At 34.7% G+C, this 23,002-nt stretch overlaps 1 protein-coding gene across 1 annotated transcript in view; it reads right to left on the bottom strand.

The window, feature by feature from the left end:
- Window positions 1–3,540: 3,540 nt before the first annotated feature.
- LOC129277594 (ras-specific guanine nucleotide-releasing factor RalGPS1-like) overlaps window positions 3,541–23,002 on the bottom strand; it is a 60,168-nt gene continuing 40,706 nt past the window's right edge. The window contains exons 7-20 of the mRNA XM_064110260.1: window positions 21,742–21,865; window positions 20,842–20,924; window positions 19,581–19,720; window positions 18,419–18,480; window positions 15,897–15,956; window positions 9,534–9,651; window positions 8,425–8,460; window positions 7,651–7,757; window positions 7,080–7,134; window positions 6,189–6,262; window positions 5,672–5,811; window positions 5,146–5,248; window positions 4,392–4,486; window positions 3,541–3,656 (exon numbers count right to left, since the gene is read on the bottom strand). Of these exons, the coding sequence (XP_063966330.1) occupies window positions 3,627–3,656; window positions 4,392–4,486; window positions 5,146–5,248; window positions 5,672–5,811; window positions 6,189–6,262; window positions 7,080–7,134; window positions 7,651–7,757; window positions 8,425–8,460; window positions 9,534–9,651; window positions 15,897–15,956; window positions 18,419–18,480; window positions 19,581–19,720; window positions 20,842–20,924; window positions 21,742–21,865 (1,227 nt within the window). The 3' untranslated portion in view covers window positions 3,541–3,626. The remainder of the gene's footprint in view (window positions 3,657–4,391; window positions 4,487–5,145; window positions 5,249–5,671; window positions 5,812–6,188; window positions 6,263–7,079; window positions 7,135–7,650; window positions 7,758–8,424; window positions 8,461–9,533; window positions 9,652–15,896; window positions 15,957–18,418; window positions 18,481–19,580; window positions 19,721–20,841; window positions 20,925–21,741; window positions 21,866–23,002) is intronic.

The raw sequence follows: 23,002 nt of genomic DNA, 5'->3' as shown, positions 1-23,002 counted from the left end.
GTATTAATAACTTAATATAATAAGGAATTATGCACCTCATAAACATCAAAGACAAGATATAACATTCAGTTAGAACCCTTTATAGAGAGGAAGACAAATAAATACATGTAATTAACAGGCAAAATATTCATCTGACAAAGCTTGTGCATTGTGTATCATAAAGCTGTACGTGAGTTACACAAGACAAAATGCACAACTGGAACATGTTAGGTTTGGGCAGAGGTATGGACAATCGTAGAAGTGGTTTACGGTACACCATGTGGTGAGTACTAGATGGACTATCTAAGAAAAGTGGGTAGAGATAGAAGTGAAATGGAGAGGCAAAAGAGTGGAAGGTTGTAAAGTAGAGTATTCTTTTCTGAAATGAGAGTAGTCCTTAAAGCAGAGATGCCAACCTGAGACCCGTTGCATAAAACTTTTGCCATACAAAATTCTGGCAAACAAAATTATGCCATTGAAAATTACACATTAGAAAACTCTGGCAAAAAAAATTGCCAGAGTTTTTATGGCAACAGTTTTATGCAACGGGACCCTGATCAAGAACATTTCAGTATTTTAAAGGCAGAAAATCAGTATTTTGGTAAGAAAGTCAGTATTTTAACAGAAATACCATAGGACAACACATAAACTGAAACTTTAGACATCAGTTATTTGCATGAATCCACCAGTATTCTTTCTCATTTTTCAGTAATAATTACTGAAAACCAGAACGAATTGGCAACTCTGTTAAAGAACTGTAGTGTAAACCACAAAAGTTGAGAGGCTTGACAAGTGGATTTGCAGAGCAGGAGAGAATACTAAATGTTTTGGAAAGGTTGACTGTCCATCTTCAACAACATGTTATTGGGACCATCAAAGATATGAAATCATTGTCATCATCATTGGGTGCTAAATCGAAACATTCATCATTTTGATTCACATATCTCCAATTGAAGACCAATCTTGTATTTTTCAGTCACTCTTTGTACAACACCTGGGTCTCACATCTAGCACAAGGTCATGTGTAACTTATAAACAGCTTTATGAAACTTTACATATGCACTGAACTCTATGCACATCTTCACCAAATGAGGGCATAATAAAAAAATTATAAGATCAGCAGTAAAAATGTCAATTAATTCTTAGCCCATTACAAAGTTTGATAGGGCCAGTATTCATAAAATGGGATAAAAGGCTTGACCATTGGGGTCTTATGTATATCTATGTAATTATTAATACACAAAAATTGATGGTATTTCAATCCAAGAGAATGCAAATAGCTAAGCTGGCAAAATGTAGGAAAAAAATAGAACACGGTTTTACACAAAATCCTATCAACATATGTTGGCTTAAGAAAAATTGACAATTTAACTGTAACTAGCATGGGATATAAGTTACAATATGCACTATTTTGTATTAACACAAATAACTTGGGTTTAATCATAGACTATGCTGATGATGTTTTTCAGGAATACTGGCCCATATTTTTATTTTCTATAATCTTATATACAATATTTTCAGCCTCTTGACAAAAAAAAATACAATACAGAAAAAAAATATGAACTGTAGGGCCTACATATTATTGCACAAAGATAAGATGGCCATGGGTGGGACTTGAGGCAATACAACTGCAAAATACCCCACCCCCATGACCACAACCTTCTCAATGAGAAAAGAAAATTGGAACATTCTTACTTATTTTTACAATTTGAATTAATTTTCACTCGCCTTTGACTAGTGGTATGGACAGGTAGGTTAAACAAAAATAGGCTAATTGTTTTCAATCTGTTCCATTCATTGTGAGAACAATAAGTGAAGTATCATTTTCAACAATAGTTCAAAAAGAATGAATGAGCTGTTGAATGGAAAACAAAGTTCATTATCTGAAGAGCATTAATGTGAAAGAATGTTTAACCTGACAGTCCATTGCCCCACTAAATGAAAATGAGTTGTAAAATCAAACAGTATAATTAACCCTTTACATCAAGTGCATTTACTTTTATAGGAGAGAAACTTTTATATATTCAAAGAGAATTCATATTATAGATCTCACAGGGCAAACAGAATATAAATTCCTTATGGATAAGAACCTTGTATTTAAACTAAAAAGTACACAATACAGTTGAAACATAGACGGTAACAAACGTGTATTGTAGGGAAGTTTTCACATTCAAATTTGTCTTTTTTGAAACCAGGTTTCTAGGACTGTAAGATTAAAATGCCGATTTCTCAAGCTAAATGATTGATTTTGAAACAAATTTAGGTCAAAATAATGGAGGAGAATCATCTGGGGCCCCGAAACATAAAGCTTACATGTAGCAATTGATTGCTTAGCTGATTTTGAAGACTGATGGCATTGATTATTATGTATGTTTAATTGTGAAAATAAGCCCAATGATCAAATATAAAGCTATATGTTATTGTACCCTGAACTAAACATAAACCTAACTGACTATAGTGTTTTCTTGTTCATTATAAGGCTCAAATTGAAGACAGTTTCTTGTAGGCATTGGATTCATCCTTCACAATAATGTAAATACACTGGGACCCTCTTTCACAAAAACACAAATTGGATATCTCCAACAGAAATATTTACTTATCGTTGAAGAAATGTAGATTATAATGGTTTTTAAGAAACAAGTCCTGGGTTTTCCCAATTTATAACGGGAAAACAAATCTGATTTCTTGGGTTGCTAGAAAAATGCCATATAAAAATGAAATCTTCCATAAATGAACATCAAAGTTACAGAGAGTAAATATAAACAGAATACGATATATAATTTACTGTATCATAAAAGCTACATATTTATAGCTTATATCAAAAGGTCTAACATGTGATTCTGTATCAATGATATAACTTAAAATATATGAAATGTATATTCAATGTAATAACTGGACTTATACTGAAGCCGACTGAATTTGAAACATAAAATGGACTTGTGGGGCATTGCAAGAAAACTGAGTTGCAATTGAACGTAAATCAACTACAAATTTGCATTTAATCAAAGTATTTGTACCTGACAAGGAAATAAATGCAAAATTTTATTCCATGTAGACTCATAAATACCTGGGCCCTGTCTTACAAAGAGTTACGATTGATCCAATCAATCGTAACTCTATGGAAATCTATCAGTGTCATAATTTTTCTATAGGAAATTTGCACAATGTCCTTTGTAAACAAAAAGAAGCACAGTGAATTTTCAAGAAAACAATGAATGCATGAATATACATCATAGTTGGAAAATATTTTGAACAAACATGAATAATACATGTTGACGTTACTGGCCATCCATAGTTACGATTGATCGGATCAATCGCAACTCTTTGTAAGACGGGGCCCAGGACTACCACAATATAGTCATAATTGAGCAACACGTCAATAGACTGACAGGGACCAGGACCTAGACTAGAGCATCATGTCCTGGAGCTATTATACAACACACTAGAAATGAGGTTGAAGTACAGTAGTCCTGGTCCACAACAAAGGACCAGGAACTTCACACTTTATAGACTAGAAACTCACACACACAGATAAAGAGCTGCTCCACACTACTAACGTATAGTACCATGGCAGACAATTGGAAGCACCATAGGTTGTCATGACGATCGTTGCTTTTGACGTCGTAGATTAGTCATGTTAACAAGTGTCACTCAAAGCTCATTAAGTTGGCAGGAGTCTAGGGAGAGATAGAAATAAAATGATGGAAAGTTAGATTTGACTTCTTATTTGTATTAATATCTGATCATTCAGATGTAGAATCTACAATGTAAATAAAAAAAAATTCACCCCTGACTTTAAAGGGATATTGCAACTAGGCAAAAATATCTGTATTTGCTCTGCACCAATGTTCTCTTGGAAATATTTCCCCCTTTTTAAAATATCCGCATAGGTTTTAATATGGTATTGAGTTGGCTTTGAAAATGATTATACAAAGTAGTTTTACTTGCTCACCACTGTGAACATTGACTACATTGTATTTCATAACAAGGAATCGAGAATATGACTACTGTAATACACTTAGAGCAATCATCATCATTTTTGTATCAAGCATTACAAACCTGATCCAATGCACTTTAAGACTGAAGGTGAGTGAACATACACAAATAATTATAATAATAATAACAATACACCACATTTATGTAGCGCATCAGAACAATGTCTTAAAGTGCTTACAAATATATGACAAAGAAAAAAAAAAATCAATATTTTAAACACAAACATATTTCGTCACCATAAATTCAGAAGAATAAAAAATAAACGATTTTGAGACAATTAAAACCTGTTATTTTGTTTTCAGATTCTGCAATGTAAACCACAACAATGACCTATACCTCAACAATGGCCTAATAAATGAAAACTTCTCGTTTGAAATAATAACTGGTACCCAAAGAAGAAAAGAATGATACCATACCTTTGGCCCTCTTTTCTTCTTTGTAGCTTCATCTAGATTCCTGACCCATGCACAAGCTACTGAATAACTCTGTGCTTTGTATTTGTAGCTGTTACCTAGGGAAGAAAAACACATAGAATTAAAAAGAAATATTGCACTTTGAGTGGATTGTTGTTATTATGAGAGAAATCACAGATGAAGCAATGGGAAAAGTTTAATTGAGAGACACAGAAGTATTAGAGTATACTGTGAGATGGTAAGTCTGTTTAAAGTAAAAAAAGCACTATCAATAAGATCTTCATACTTTATCAACATTAATTGTTTCCTATGGGACTACATTCTTGTAGGGAGTTGTGGTCTAGTGGTTACAACACTCATCTTTCAATCAGAGGGACGTGGGTTCGAATCCCAGCCATGGCGTGTTTTCCTTCAGCAAGAAATTTACACACATTGTGCTGCACTCGACCCAGGTGAGGTGAATGGGTACCCAGTAGGATTTTTTTCTTGAATGCTTTAGCGCCTATACAGCGGCTCAGCTACAGCCGGGGTAATAATATGATACCAAGTAGAGTATATGCAATTATAGTGCAGCATTATACAACTGGACCATATTATTATTATTACAAGGTTTTAATATTATGTCAATGTTGTGATTGATATCAAGCATTGGAATCATCCAGTCAGAAATGCACCCACAAAATCCCATTATTAATGATTATCATCTCTTGAAGTCACTTCTTTTACAGCATTAATTGCTTCCTACAAGACTACATACCTGTATTGGGATCTGTTAATAAGATAACATTATTGTGTTTGGTGTCAGGCATCGAAACCATCCAGTCAGAGATGGAAAACACTTTACAAGGCTTGGATTTGAACTAAAGAGGCAAAACAAAAGAAAATAGGCCTTGTTAGAAAATCAATTCTTTCTCTCTTTCCCTCCATCCCATCACTGTACATCTATCAACCCCTTATCCTCTTCAACCCATCCCCCCTTTTTTTTTCTCTCTCTCTCTCTTGCCTTCACACTCTACTCCTCCCTCCCTTCTCTGTTCATTCCATATCAACATTCTACTTTGCTTATTCCTTCCCCTCTTTCTTCTTCCTCACTCTATCTATTCATCGGTCCCTCCTTCTGTTTCTTCCCTTCCTTCTTCCCTTCCTTCTTCCCATCCCATCCACTTTACCCCCCACCCCCTTCGAATCCTCATAACCCAACCTCCTACGGACTTACCACCACTCTTCCACAAAACCAACTCTACAAATTTAAACACTGTTCTCTATCTAAAATCCTTACTCACATGTGCTCTCTCTATTGAGTTAAAGGACTTGGCTGCATAATGGACTAGGTTGGTTCCCCACAGCCCTACCCAGAATCTCGTCCACGATGTAACCGACAGCTTACGTCCCGCTTTCCTTATCGGTTTCCTCTTGAGGCAAGCTGTGTGTGTCAGAAGGGAGAACTGTTATAAGCTACTGATATCTTTACATCTCATTGGCTGAGGCCAAATCACTTCATGAAATGCCATCCAGGTACATGTATATCGACAAAAGATATTTGAGATAAGAAATGGATGTGGTTGATAATTAAGACTCACCCCCCCCAAAAAAAAAAAAAAAAAAAAACTTCATAAATCAACAAAACTATGTCACCAGAGTCAAATACAATTTCAAATGTACAAAGATCATGTGACAGTCTGAATATATATTGAGATATTACACTGAGGATAGATGATGAAGTTGCTCAAATATCAAAGGTCTTTCTCCAATAACAGACCTAAATGAATGGTAAAACTTCTAGTTATTGCTTTCACTTACCATTTAATGTAAATAAGTTCTGAGGGATATCACTGATACTTGATACTAGATCCTCACAGCTTTCTGTTACACTCCTATTTGAATATGAAAGAGAAGAAGAAAAATAAACACAATGATTGGCAGGCAGGTGATATAGTCAGTTTAAATATCATAAATCTTAATAAATTATAGTTCAGCGACGATTCTTATGCCTCAGACGCATTTCGCAAAACTTTCATAAAGTCTTGTCTTGTAATATATAAAAATATGAGTTAGAGAAGTAACATGTCATTAAGGGAAATTTTGCTGTGATGGTTTTTATGAAACAATTCCCTGGAGACTGCTTCAAGAGTCAACGATCGATCTGCCTTTGACAGTTTTGTATGAGCTCACAAAAGAGGGATTAGTGATCCATAGAAATATTTTGGGGAAACAGCATGGTTCTTGACTTTTGCCTTGTAATTAAAGGGTTACACATGTTTGAATCCTGCCTTGGCAACAGTGTCCTTTGGCAAGGCATCGATCTCCACTTAGCCACTCTCTGTTGAATGGGTGCTGGATGGGTTGTAAAAGCAAATGTACAGCATGCCTAGCATATCAGAGTGGAAACCAAGACTTGTTGGAGCTTGCTCGTCAGTACCCATTGAGGCATAGCTCTTGCAGAGACAATGGAGGTGGAATTAGCCATACCCTACATAAACCCAATGCCTGACATAACCAGACAGGCATTGACTTGGATTACTCAAGTGAAAAAGGAAAAAGGGAAGGCCTCCAAACTCAGGGTGTAGAGAAATGGAGGAAGATGATAAAATGATGGGCTGCACTTGGAATGTTCCTGAGATGCTGGCTAAGGACTGCTCTGCCTGGAGAATGTCCCAGGAGGGGTGATAGGAGTAATGTGTCTTTACTCACCCATTGTTTAACCAGACATCTTGGTCATCACTGAACTCTGACCCTTCACTGCTTCCTGTAAAGGTTATCAAAGAAAATAAAAGGATATCAAATATACTGTACTTTAGTTCTGGGCAATGTAAGAAAATGGCTTTTAATGGATTGGAAATATTTTCTTTTTATTTTGTCAAATAAAAAATGGATTAACAATTCTTCTAACCAAATAGTTTTCGACAAAGTGGATATTACATGTAGATGAATGTGTTTAGCCTAAATGGTAATATGCTCGATGGCAATATTACCAAATGGTTAGTCGATGAAGTGGGGGTAAACCAATCTTCTTCCTCAGCATTTTATCAGAAATCAAAATGCAGCATGTTGTATCCGTCAATCCAGTAAATAATGCTCACAAAGATTATAATACATATTCAATTTATTAAGGACAACAAAGCATACATTTCACATTAATTGCATAAAAAAACAACAGCTACTTTAACCAGCTGACGGCATACTGAGGAAAGATTTACTGTAGCTGAAGGTTATGTATGGAAAGCTTCTTGTTTAAAAAAGGCAAATAAATAATAAAGCTAACCTTCTATTGAGCTTGATATTGAGGGTCTGATTGATGACGTTGTCTCTTCTAGTAGACTATCATCTAAGAGATGCCTTGGACCGTTACCAAAATTTGTGTTAGGAAAGCTGGAGAAGAAAAGCAATAATTATTATCATTACTATTTGTTTGGCATCATCTGTGCCTGGGGGGCAAAAAGCGAACAGAATCACTATGACTCGCAGGTCTCTCCTCCCAATATAACGAATTGGGGGAGTGCAGGTGGACCACAACACCAGGGTTTCCCCTGGAATTAAGGAGTTAATCACGAGAGTTACAGGTGAATCTTCCTACTTTAAATCACCTGGGACCACGGAAATCTGTTCCTGTTTATGAATGCTTTCCATGTTTGGGAGAGGAGATGTTTCACAAAGGGTTAAGTGTGACCTTAAATCATGCTCAATTAATGGTGCACGCATGATATTTAACTCATAATCTCTTTGATTAATATGCAGTAGCAAACATCCTCTGAGCATGATTTGACCAATGCGGTGATGCGTTTTACAATGCATGCAACTAAGAAATTTGTTTGTAGTCGGCAGTCAGACTTAAATCTTTGTGGAAACACCTCCTTGGTCTGAAATATTATTTCCAATTTTCCAATTAGGTGGGTTAAGGCAGACTTAGCGAAAGGTGAATGCACCTATTGTAAGAGGGATAATAAAAACCTCATTAAAAAGACATGGCTTCCAAAATATGTAGTCATAAACTTTAATAAACGCATACACATCAAAGGACTTAAGAGCAAGAACATACCTTAGAGGTTCTGCAGGTGCTAAGTGGTTTGGAACACTGAGGGGAAACAAACAACACATAACATACATCAATAAAATAATCATATAAAAGTACAAGAACATCAGCAGGTACCTGTAAATTTATGTTAAGGCGACCACACACCTTACGATTGGTCTGCGACTCAGTTTTGGAATAAAACGTAGTAGAATTTGATTCTAATATTGAGACTTGGAATATCTTACTGTGTAATGTTCTAAATCATCGTACGAATACCTATGTTCAAATCTGTGACTATGCTATCATCCTTCTTAGAATAAAAGCAAATGTAATATCTACCGTAGTCGTAATGACGTCATAGCAGTCGTACGATTGGCTACGATTTGAAACTAATTTGGCCTTTACTCCAAAATAAAGGCTTACAATCTTACAAAATGGTTATATTAGTATTCTTTCAATTAATTTTAACCTCAAATAAAATGATATGTTCCATTCACATTTTCAGAAAATGAGCAAAATGCGATTTGTTCCAAAATCGGATCGCGAACAGTCATAAGGTGTGCGGTGGCCTATATAAGTACAAGAACATATATAACATACATGTACGTCAATAAAAAAATCATATAAAAGTCCAAGAACATCAGCAGGTACCTGTACATGTAAGTTTATGTCAGATATACACTCTCAAATATCTACCTTCACATGTCAGTGGTGATAAATGTAGGTGGGGAATTTGGGATTATTCCACCCTACCTTAGCCAACAATTTTAGTTGTGCCCCCCCCCCCCCAGACCTACCCATGTTATGAAGAAAAATAAACATTTTGTTTATGAGCTAACAATATTTTTTTCAGTGAAAGTGCTAAAAAATGTCTTGTGCAATAAAATGAGAAGCAGTTAATATGGGTATAAAAATAATTCTTTAGCATACAACCCTTTTCACAAATAAATGTATGGCATTCCGTGGCAGTGTGGATTGGAATTAGGTTTCATTCTAGATTTAAACCTGGCTTTATATTTAAAGCCAGGTAATACTCAATGCACACTTACAGTTCCTATGCTAATTTTGTTTTCTTCATAAATAAACAACAGCATACTCATTGAAAAGTTTGTCACACATGTACAATTACTTACTTTGCACCTAAGCTTTTTGTTTTCCGATGGCCGGGAACAAACTTTGATGAGATGACGGGTGTGGATGGATTAGATTTGCCTATTGAGCTTGTCTTTGTGCCTCCTCCTCCTCCACTGTCTATGGAGTGCATGGAAATAAAAATAGATCCAGACAAACTTACATATAAACATCACCCATGGGAGAGAAGACATAAAACATTTTTATGGACAGGTTCTTGCAATACATATTTCAATGTGCAAACAATTTAAGTGAAGCTAAATTTGTGGTTATTATAAACATGAGGTACATGTACATGTAGCTGCTAAACCATGTTGGAATGTACATTTAGAATTATTCATGAAGTCTAAAAAAAAAGTGTTTTATGGTAAACTGCACATGAAGACCTTCAAAAAGGACACAAATGTGTGAATTTTTAATGCAGAAAGAAAGCAACCCACGTATGGTATGAGAGCAAACAGCAAGAAATTTATGAATATGGAAAAGATTCTATGTAATATCATGAACTAATTTTGCTGTTTTTTAATAACTGAATGTTTCATTGAAATGAATAGGCTTTTATTTAGTGATATCAATGACAAATGTTAGTGGGTTAGCCTATAACAAGGTATCTTCTTTTTTGGCCATTTCCCTCCATCATCATTTTCTTTGATTTATTTGATGTACATTGTTATTCATTATCTCTTGAGGAAAAAAAAATGTAACTTGAAATGTTGATATACTTTACTTAGTTGAGGCAAAAAGAGCAAATACAATTATTGGTTAAACTCAACTTCATATACAAGTACTCTAAAATAAAATTGTTATGTAGTGATTTGTTTTATTTTGATGTGAGTAATATGCCTTTTGTAAAGGTGGAACACCTATATAAATATGTTAGATGAAAATAAAAGATAATACATGCACATTATATATGGATTTTCATTTTTTTTTCCATTGGATTACTCATTATGTACAAGCACTGTTTTTCATGAGCCAATAGTTTCATATTGTAAAGCACAATATTATTTACAAATACATTCTATTCCCACACGAACATATATAACCATCCCACCTAGTGAAGCAAGCCCGATAAGGCTCTTTTTAACCTACTGGAGATTGACGATGCTGCACATACACAGGCTGGGGTCTCTGTAAAATGCATGCTCTAGAAATAACCAGCCAGTTTCCATCAAGTTCATAGATTTTCTGATCATTCACAATCCAAATGCAGACACAAGTGATAACAACTTGATGAAGCTTAATATAGGCTATTATTAGATCGTTGGATAACTTTAGGCAACCCGATTAATCCCCTCACCACACGCCCTCTCTATAGTTGGTTTCAGACCGCCTCGAAGTTCGCCAGTTCCAGGTATTCTCTGATCGGGAAATTTACCCCGATCAGAAAATACCAGGTATTTTGGCGGTCTGAAAGCAAACTGCGCGTAATATCCCCGAAAGAAAATACCCGATAAATAGTAGGTACTTGGCGAAATTACGATAACTTTCGCGGGGATTTTTCCAAGGTTGTGGGTATTTTGGCGGTCTGAAAGCAAATTACGGGAACTTTTAGCCCAGCGTGTCGTTGGGTGCGGCGCCGTGCATGGGTCCCTGCTGGGCTAGTGATTTTGAATTTCGCGCCTTGCTGCTTATCAGACCATACTGCGCATGCTCGTAACTTCAGGAACTTATCCCGAAGGGTATGTTTCAGGGCGGTATGAATGCAGGAATAATTAATGGGTATTTTTTAGCCTAAAAATGTCGTAATTTAACGGGGATTCTTGTGATCGAGGCGGTTTGAAACCACCTAGAGTTATTTTGGAAGTGAGGGTTATTTTCAATGCATGATGATGATGATGATGCAATGACTCAGACAGGATAACGAATGAGGGCAGATGTATACAGGCGATGAGATAGTGACACAACATTGAATATCGTATTCTGAAATCAGTTTAACTTAGACCATAGTCTAACCCTGTGCTAAAATTATGGGTTATGGGTATCCAAATATGTAAAAATTTTGTTTACATTGTATGCTTCTCATGTTTACCGTGCTTCTTAATTATTAAATGGTGAAGACATCTATCTTATATATCCTTCCACAGTGAAGAGTGAATTGAGAGTGAAATGAGCTGATACAATGAACCTCTACTGTTAGAGATATACATGTACATGTATGTTACAACTGGCTTTCCATAGTTAAACCACAACTATAGACCAGAGTTTGAATTAAACCAGAAATCAGAATACAGGCCAATGTGAATGACTGCCAACATTGCAAGTAAAAAATTAACAGGGACAAAGGATTACAAAAGAGCGACTAAAATTTGTTTTCTTTCCCCCAAAACAGGGACTGTCACTGTTACATAGGAACAGTCTGAGGAGACAACATAGCATTGTTAAAAAAAAGTATTTTCATGAGAATGCGAGAATAAGATGGCTGCCATAATGAGTACGAACTGGCCAAGACTCATTGAAATACACCTTTAAGAGATAACTAATAATAATAATAATAATAAAAATACAGATAATGATTTATTCTATTATTTCATTTGCATAGGCAAACTAAAGTTTTGAGGGCCAGAACTTCCCGGAAGTAACTTGTTTTGTTACTTGGTAATATAATTATTGCAGTATGAATGAATTGAGTGGCAAATTAGTGAGTTATGATTCAGTGTTCCTATATAAGAAGACTACAATGCTCAGAATGTTGCATTATGGGTAAGGGACCTGGTCAGATTTGTGAAGTTTGAAATTTGAGGGGGTGCTACACAAGGTTGCTGGTTAGTATTGTCTTTAAGTTGGATGTGTTCGCAACTTTATTTGCATTTGCCTTTGAAAAGAAATTGTTGATTACATCAATTTGACAAATGAAGACTGATGCCAAATCATAAATAAATAAATAAACAAATAAAAGAGAATATACTCAGAATTTTTCCAGTGTGAAAGAAGAAATGTCATTGTACATGTAATACTGCCCACACCAAACAATGAATGTCCAAAACTGGTACAATGCATTTTCTCCCTTAAAAATTGAGAGAACTAATAATAATAATAGGCATTTATATAGCGCCATCTATCTAGAAATATTCTATTCCGAGGCGCAAAAGAAAAGAAAGAATGAGAAAGTTTGGATAAATGTCAAAGTGCCAATAACTAATACTGTTAGAAAAGATAAGACTTCAGTTTAGATTTGAAGGTCTCCAGTGATGATATAATTCTTAAATTTAATGGCAAATTATTCCAGAGAGAAGGTGCTGAGGCAGAGAAAGCTTGTGCACCATATGCTACACGTGTCTTGGGAGTCTTAAGAAGTTGCTGGTGTGATGATCTTAGGCTACGAGCTGGTGCATAGGGCATGACAAGGTCTTGTAGATATTTTGGTGCCAAACCATTTAACACTTTCCAAGTGAGAAGAAGTATTTTAAATTCTATACGCTTCCGGATTGGCAACCAATGTAACTTTTGGAGAATTGGTGAGATGTGTTGATATTTTGACATACCAGTTAAAACCCTGGCAGCTGTATTCTGAGCATACTGAAGTTTATTAACATTGTTATATTAAAAAGAAGAGCATTTCCAACATCTAATCGAGATAGTACAACTATTGCAGGGATTGTTTTCAAGATTTCTGTAGTGTGTAGAGGAATGAGTGACCACCAAAAAAAAAAAAAAAAATGAAATTGAAAAAAAGCTGCTATACTTTTGTACAGACAAAGTACACAAAAGGCGAAAAACTGTGAAATCAGCTAAAAAGCTGAATCTCCCATCTTTGAGTGTGAAAGAAAATTACATAAAGCTTTGATGTGAAGCAAGACGAATGAACATCCTTTGTATGGTAAATGAAAGCCATGTTTTGTTTTTTTGGCCAGCTCATTAACTATGAGAACTTATCTGAGACAGGTGGTGTAAATGCATGAAATGAATTAAGACTTATTCTGCCATTCTATGACGAAAGGAAGCAACTCTGATTTTTTCTTCAAAAAAATTAATTTTTTTTCTTCTTAATTTGGGATATTTTCTATATGCTCTACATAATGTTAAAAAAATTGGAGTCACATAGCCCCCAATTTGTAATATATAGATAATAAACTCTTAATATAATAATAATAATAGGCATTTGTATCGCGCCATCTGTCAAGAAACATCTATTCCGAGGCGTATTGTTATTATTATTAATACATGTATCTCCACATAAAACAATGAAACATTTTCTGATTTACTAAGAAACTCATTTCACAAAGTTGCTTTCTTTTGTCATGGGTCTGCAGTATATAACTTGTGAATTAATGTCATCGAGCCGTCATCTTAGAGGCTGAAGCAATTCCCTTGCAGGGTTAGTATTGTCTTTAAGTTGGATGTGTTTGCAGTTTTATTTGCATTTGCCTTTGAAAAGAATTGGTGATCTGCAGCTGGCGCACCTCTGACAACTTCGTTTACACATATTCCTATATCCTCTGAGGGAGGGCGCTATGAGATTATGTCACATGCATAAAATCTATTATGAACCACAAAATCCCTTCCTTGCTATCAGTACGACAGTAACATGCAAACCCTTTAAATACATGTACATAAAATTTCATATTATGAGATTCAGTACAGCAGCTTTTGGTCTATGAACTCATTTCAGGAAATTTGATTGGTTGAAAATAAAACTCCTTTAAAAATCTAAAGGACTAGTCCACCCCAACAAAAAGTTGATTTGAATAAAAAGAGAAAAATCCAACAAGCATAACACTGAAATTTCATCAAAATTGGGTGTAAAATAAAGAAGTTATGACATTTTAAAGTTGTGCTTAATTTCACAAAACAATTATATGCACACCCTGGTCGGTATGCTAATGAGGGGAATGATGACGTCACTCACTCACTAAATCTTTTGTATTTTATTATAGTCAAATCTGTATAAATTGAAATATTGTATAATTCAGACAATAAACAAACAAAAGATATAAGGAGTGAGGGACGTTATTGATTCTCAAATTCGCATGTAATTGAGTTGTGCATATAAGTATAATGTTAAAAATAAGCAAAACTTTAAAATGTTATAAATTTCTCATTTTACATCCAATTTTGATGAAATTCTCAGTGTTATGCTTGTTTGATTTTCATTTAGTAATTCGAATCGAAATTTTTCTGGGGTGGACTTAACCTTTTTAACGGTAAGAACCTTGTAAAAAATATGTGAGAAGCAAGAGGAGATTGAGTATACAGCAATACTCTACTAAACTTTATTCATATATTCAAAGAAATAGTTTAGCATATAATCCAGTAGGGTAGAAGACACACTGTTTATAATGACAGCTGTGATTCCTGTGAACACTATATTTAAAAGATAATATTCAGAGTCATACAACATAAGGATTAATTGCACAAGGTTGGTTTTATGGGTGCGTTAATGAAAGAATTATTGGCTATTTTTAGAGCTTCCCTGCCGCGTTGCTTTGTGATGCTGTGAATGATGTTATTTTGGTCTACAGGTTTCCTTGTCAGCTTTACAACTCAATTAGCCCCAAGTATGTAGGCCTATAACCAGAAAATTTGCATAAAAGGATAGATCTTGTTGTTTAAGATGTGATACACATGAATGGCACATGAAGGGTGCCAGAAATGAAAGGGTTTCTTTTTCATAGAAAAAAGGCAAAATACAGAGGAAAAGGATACATTTTGTGTATTCATTAATTGGATTTTAAGGTATTTTCTCCCCGGTGTAGAGTTTTCAATGATAACAAATTCATTGACGGCATATTTTACAGGAAATGCACTTCTTTAGGGGTAAAACCTACATGTACATGTACAAAAAAGCTTCAGATATCCTGAGGTAAATGCATGAATTCAGTGATACCATTGCCCATCTGGACCTTGTGTAAATAATCATATTATTTTATATAATTTTTATATCAGATCTTACATTAATAGTTAATAAAAAAAATGTATATACATGTAATGTGTTAGCTATATAAGATATTAGGATGAGAAAGTTGATGGAGTGAAAATTTAAAAAAAGTGATTTTGTAATTGAAGGTACATAATACAGAGAAAAGAATATGTAATCATTAGGCAATGTAAATAGCAGATGACCAAGAAAAGAAAATGATGAAACAGATGACAACAGAAAGCAGATACATTTGCAGCATTTGATGTGACTTCTCAGTCACAATTCTTTTCAAATTGGATTTAAATTACCATGGCTACAATATGGAAAATTGAAATGAAAACTACCTCACAGTACACTGGACATTATTTGATGAAGAATGAAGCTATTACAATGAAACCAAGTAATGGATGCAATGAATGTAATTTACTGCTGGAATTTTGATGAAAATGAATATAATGAGTGAATTTTGCAAAATAAAGATATCTCTCTATATTCCACTACATACCTGATGAATTAGATATATTGAGAACAGGAGGAGTACAAAAAAGGGATACCGTCTGGACTTCTAATAATAAAAAGGTAATTCATGGAAAGATGAAGAAATAATAAAAGGTGCATAGACCAAAAAACACAACATGATTTACAATACTCTTTCACTGAAGGGGGGGGGGGGGGCTGGGGGATTAAAATAAACATTTGTTTGACAGGCAAACTCTATAATAATAAACTATAATAATAATAAATAAATAATTTGTTTTATTAATTTTCAAGATGTAGAATACATAAATTGGGAATAGGCCAAATATAAAAAGAATAAAATACTTGATTGAATGGCAGTGATGTAGTAAGAACTTTTCACTGAGGGAGGAGGGGGGGGGGTAGGTGTGGAATGAAATTTACAAAAATAATACTTAAAAAAAAATAGTTGACAGGGGAACTCCCTTAACAATTTGCATAGTGTTTTAAAATGATTTTATTCTTTTACTCAACTTCCATTCTACCTTCCTTCGTAATTTCAGATATAATAAATGGGATGAGCTTACTGTAACCCTAGATCAGGGACCTTATTGGGGACGATGAAGTGTGATCAATCTCAACTATGGCAAGCCAACATCATCACTATCATCTAAAATGCATATGCCACTTGAAATCATTTTCTCTACATACAGTGTTTTAAAAACACTCATGCATCGTCATCATTTAGGTCCAAAAGCATGACCAATGTGTTTGCAAGTGCAAATGCCTTTAACATACAATTATGATGCTTTTGGCTTTCCATCATTGAGACTGACTGGATCGATCACAGTCCTTTAAATGACCAGACCATGTCTAACTTTTTTCTGGGAATTTTCTTGACTTAAAAGCTGTATGATATTCCAGATGTACAACTGAATAGTGAAATGTAGGAAAAAGATATAGACAAATGTGTGAAATTCAAAACAAATTTGAAAAGTCTATAAAGATGTTAAAGGCTATATTACTGACTGATATTATCTGAACAGCAAGAAAAATCAAGAATAAAATCAGAAAATTAGAATTGCAGAAAAATCTGAAGTTATTTTCAGTTATTTATATCGATTAGAAAAAAAAACAGTAAAAAAATTATGTAAATACATACCAATGACTTCAAAGTGCAAAGGATAATTTAAGAAGAAATAGAGCAATAGTATTTAACATTTACTTTCATTTTATCACATATACAGTAGCTGGGGTGAATTTTATTTGCATTTCATCTTATTTAATTTCAAATAAATATATAGCCTTGCATGTTAATTTTTGTGGGTACCATAGGACAGGTATATTATGATAATGCAAACTTAGTCAAAGAAAATCATTTGAGTGCAATCTTAAAGTTTGAATTTAAACTGAATTATTTGCTTGTTTCTGAATGAAGGATGATAGAAAGAGGATAAAGAATAGATTTAGGGGCCCCCTTCCCTTATCCCTAATTAATTGAAAATTGCTTGGGATACCAGTGCCCTATGCTGGACAGAAATAAGCTGATATTTAAAAAATTATGCAATCGGTATTCATTTCATCTTTATTCATTTTTTATTTATTTATTTTTAATCAGCAGGAGCACTCTAAATCGAATATGGCTGAAGCTAAGAATAAAAAGGTATTATTGTATTTTACATGAAACGTTATCTAATTGAAGCTCCTCCATGGAAATAAAGCTAAGTTGAATTGTTCTATAAAGTTTGAATTAGTTTTAACTAACGTTAGAAAGCTTCCATCACCATATAGCTAGCTATCATGATTATTACAATAAAAATAGAAATTTTACATCACTTTTATGATAAATACAGCATTATAATAAGTTCATACAGTATGATGTTTTAGACTATATTTTTAGATATCACCTATTTTACAATAACTACAATTGACAACATTCTAATTCATACATATAACAAACATGAAATGCATGTTCAAAATAATAGAAATATATATATACATAACAATACAAGCAAACGATTACAAATTTATACTAAATACCCACTCATCAATGCAGACAGATACAATCCATGCACAATATGCAAGATTCACATGTAAATACAGGGGAGCTATTCATGAAACTAAATTTCAATGTTTTTCACTGTAAATTTTAGATTGAGCCAAATAGATTAAAAATATTGGCTAATAACAAATAGTCAATAAATGGCTATCTGAATTTGTTTTGATGTAGCCATGTTACAGTAAGGAAATTTATTCTCCTCTTCCCCGGTCATCAATTCATGCACTGGATTAACTGCTACTAAAACTGCATTTGTATGGTGGATCATCTTATATTGTAATTGAATTTGTCGTTTATATGTGTTTGAGTTCAGAATGATGAAGTAATGAAATAAATAAATAAATCTGTTTCATGAAGTGCTCCTCTCCTCAGTTCAATATATAACATAAATATCATTATATAATAATATTGCATGTGCACTGAATTCTTTTAAGGTGAAGGTTTTTATATCCCAAATACAATATTCCTTACATTTCATCCCTCATCAGGAGAACCTTCACAAACATTCTTACCTGTTTGGTCAAGGTCATCCTTTGATTTAGATTGCACTGTTGGTTCCAGTTGTAATGAAAGTCTAAAAGGTGACATTGAAATAATAAAATTACATAAAACTGTAAAACTTCCAGAAAGTGGTCTTTCAAAGATATAATGGAGCATGCTGGAAACCACTAACACAGATAAGCACATGTGGGGATGAGTATTGTAATCGCTTGGAAGAAGTACGGTATAAGACCTTGCAGATTCCCAAGATTCTTTTGCTTTACTACTCGGCAAAATGGCAATTCACTATCACAATCTTCTTGTTAACATTTTTTGGGGGTCATTCATGAATGAAGAAACTAGGGTACTCTTTTGACAGATTCTGATTTGATCAGGTTCATAGAACAGTGCCTCACCACTGTATTCAGTGCAGGTGTGAATACAGTTGGAAAACACTCCGTCCATCGGAAAGGACGCAAATGTTGGTCCCGTGTATAGGAGAGGTACAACCTATGCACGTAAAAACCAATACACTATTCGTCAAAGAGTAGGGTGTTCACCCGGTGTATTGCAGCTGCTGGTCCCGGCAAAATCCAGGTCAAGTACCCGATGCGTTTATGCCCAGGAGGGCCCTGCATCGTATACATCCAGATCCAGAACAGGGAATTAAGAACTGGGGTAGCTCATTTAGAGGATGAAAGGGTCTCTACATGCATGTGCGTAAAGTTGTGTGCAACTCAAGTCAGGCGCACATTAAACGATCAGACTGGAACAAATTGCACTTTGCAATCAGAATTCTGCTTTGCTGCAAGTCTTTTGGTCGGAGCAAAGGCCAAATCAGCTTCACGTCGAAGCCGATGCTGACATCATTATGATATTGAATTGAATTTGCCTTTATTCCTACAGGTAGATACAAAAAAGACTGGAATTTCAATTGTGATACTCATCACACTATTCGGAACTTTGATCGTTGAGATTTTATAGGTTGAAATGTGTGTGTCAAATGCAATTAAGATTTCTTAGAAAATCAGATAGCAACGGATCGTGAAGTGTGCACTGGATTTATGAACAGCTTTATGAAAGGGCCACCATGGCCATAGCACAAGAAGACAATCAATTCTTTGTGTGTAAGGCTTTCCATAGACTTATAAAGAGTCACATCAATTTTACTACTGATTTTAAACTACTACTCACTTGTAGTTGTCCTCCTCCACAAACTTCTGTAGCTCTTCAATATACCGTACTGAAAGAAGGTACTTCTGGACATATGGCAAGTTTTCATAATCGTACTGTGACTGTTGGAACTCGGATATTACTCTCAAGATGTTGTTCATCTGGAGAGAGCAGAAGAGAGGGAGAGAGTGAAAGAAGGAGGGGGAAAGAGGGAGATGTAGAGAGATACAGAGACAAAGAGAGTGAGGGAAAAAGAGAAAAAAAGAGAGAGCCAGATAGACAGAAGTGGAATGTTAATCAATAAATGTGGCAACTTGATGCCACGTTGAGAACATTTTAAACAATTTTTTTTTAGAGAAAAGGTAACTTCCAATCCACAATTCCCTACCATCATGCACCCTGAAATATACAACGTAAGAAATATGTATTTTCGCCACAGTGGGGATGTATTTGACACAATGTCTATTAACCAAGAGTAAAGACATGCCCAATAATAAACCTTTGAAATCAATACCATAAATATGCCTACTTGCAACATCAATTTGTCAGTGAATGAGGAAAGCAACACTTTTACATGATATCCATATATTTTTGATGATCTTAAACTTGCTTCTTTTGTTTTTATTGTCCTTATTTTACCATTTCCTCATTATCGTATGTATATTCATTTCCATTGCCTAAATATTCTTGACTTTAATATTAACTACATATATATATTTGATCTTGGTATTTACAAATGTTACTGTTTTTTAAAAATTTGAAATATGTAATGAGTTTATTAATTGTTTCTACTTTGTAAACATGACCAATTCAGCCGTTTGGCGGCGACTCATGTTTTTAATAAACCTTGAATTGAAATGAACTGAAAGTATATCTATCCATTCATCTCTGTTATTGTTACACCAATGAAACTGACTTGAGACTAATCACAGCTATCACATCATATCAAACTGCATGTGATCAGTCAGTTTGAAGTCGGTTTTGTTGGTGTAACTGTCGCAATATATAACAGATGAAATTGAAACGTATCCATTGGAAGACATGTACACATAATCTTTGTGAATTCCCACTTCCTGAATTCTAAAATTATGGATGTGTTCTGAGGCACAATACAGTGAGAAGAATAGTAATCTTTAAGGAGAGGGCTCAGTAGTACACGTCTAAATGTGGACAATAATTGAAGGGAAATCAAATTGTGGTCTTAGTCAGGTTGTCATTCCTACAGGTTAACAGGTTAAACTGTTAGGTCCACATCAAGCAAATGAACCAAGGATTAACTTACTTTAGTCGTTCTACTGTTACTTTCAATACCACCTGTACTCGGATGTGCCACATCAATGTAGATTAGATCTTGTAGATACATTCCTGTAACATAAACATACAAATATTTAGACCATTTGGACAAAATCCACCCCAAAATATGAGATAGTCATGAATAGTAAAATTCAATTCAATTTCTGTTTACTATCTGATACTAGAAGTTTGCTTTGCTCAAATCAATAAATATCGAACAAATAAACATAATTTGTAACTCATGCTAGATTGGTCTCAAGATCCACTTGTTGGTTGGAGTGTCAATAATGGTTTGAGCTTAAAGACTAAGGAACAAAGATAGCAGAAGGATAGTATACAAATATACAATGACACTCGAGGATCTGGCTAAAACTATTCGCATCGAAGGAACATCAAGTAGAACTATGTGATGTTCCTGAGTGCGAATAGTTTTAGCCTGTTCCGAGAATGAGTCATTGTATATTTGTTTTATATCCCTTCCATTCATAGCATTTTACAGCGAAACAATTTTTAATAAGTCGATATAAAAAAATTGTTGAGAAGTTGAGAAAATAATATTAAAGTCTTGCCGTATGGATCGTCTGTTCAGCGAGCGCACCTGGCTCGCCGAAAGTTTCCCGTGGCATGCAGTGGAGAGTACCATTTGGCTGAGCAGCGCTCTGCTCGCATCGCGTCGCACAGCTCGCGAGGCGGGGGGGGGGGGGGGGGTAAAAAAAACGTATAGTTCACTTTTCCCTAGGGAAAAAATGGACTATGCGTGACGTCAGCAAGGAATATGAACTATTTCATGGCAAACATTTTTCGTAGTAAAACTATTCTTTTTCTCCTTGTGTACACTCTCAATAACAACAATCTTAAGTAAGGGATATAAATGGAGCTATTTACTCACCAAGGTATGGTATACAAGGTAATCTGACTGTGTCAATGTATTCTCTTAACTTTTGTCTATTGTCATCTTCTGACATCAGCTCAGAAAGCTTTTCACACGTTGATTTCTCCTTTTTATGAACAAGCTAAAAAGAAAAGAGTATAAGGTAATGACTAATGTTATTAAATGATTAATCGACCCATCAATTCATTCCACCATTCTTTTTAATATAACATCACGCAATGTCAATAAACTTCAGTATGCTCAGAATACAGCTGCCAACTGGTATGTCAAAATATCTACACATTTCACCAATTCTCCAAAAGTTACATTGGTTGCCAATCCGGAAGCGTATAGAATTTAAAATACTTCTCACTTGGAAAGTGTTAAATGGTATGGCACCAAAATATCTACAAGACCTTGTCATGCCTTATACACCAGCTCGTAGCCTAAGATCATCACACAGGCTACTTCTTAAGACTCCCAAGACACGTGTAGCATATGTTGCGCAAGCTTTCTCTGCCTCAGCACCTTCTCTCTGGAATAATTTGCTGTCTCCATCACTGGAGACCTTCAAATCTAAACTGAAGTCTTATCTTTTCTAACAGTATTAGTTATTGGCTCTTTGACACTCATCCAAACTTTCTCATTCTTTCTTTTCTTGTGCACCTCGGAATAGAATATTTCTAGATAGATGGCGCTATATAAATGCCTATTATTAGGTGGTCTGTCTATGACAGATCACCTATTGATTTCGCCAGAATTTTCTTTCTTTATTCTTTATTTATTCTTTATTTATTTTTATTTCTTCCGTACACTTTTTTGTACACACGTTCACTCGAAATCGACAAAGTCAATTTCCTTCAAATTTCTGTCAGTCATCAAGCCTTATGATTTCTAGTAAAATCAACTTTTTCAAGGTCATCAGGTCATGATGACGTCATCCAGGCGCCATTTTGTAAAATCACATTGTCGATCATATCTCCATTATCAATTATCAAAAATCAATCAAATTAACATCACATCAACTTCAGGTCAAGGGTCAACAAGTCATGTCATCAAAGGTCACCTGGAGGTCACGACGCGCACGTACGCGCTCGTCAAATTTTTAAAATGCTCAAAATCACTTTTTGACCAAAATAAAGTACGTTTCAGGTCATTTTAAGCATTTCAAAAATTTGCGCGCGCACACGTATGCGCGCGCGTTTCCGCGCGTAACGCCTTCAACGCAACGCAGAAACGCTGTTTTTTTTTATATCATTGCATTGATAATATAATTCTG

This window comes from Lytechinus pictus, chromosome 15, assembly GCF_037042905.1.
Source record: "Lytechinus pictus isolate F3 Inbred chromosome 15, Lp3.0, whole genome shotgun sequence".
In the NCBI taxonomy this organism is placed as follows: domain Eukaryota; kingdom Metazoa; phylum Echinodermata; class Echinoidea; order Temnopleuroida; family Toxopneustidae; genus Lytechinus; species Lytechinus pictus.
Note: the sequence above shows the minus strand (reverse complement) of the source record. Positions and strands in the feature narration are given on the sequence as shown.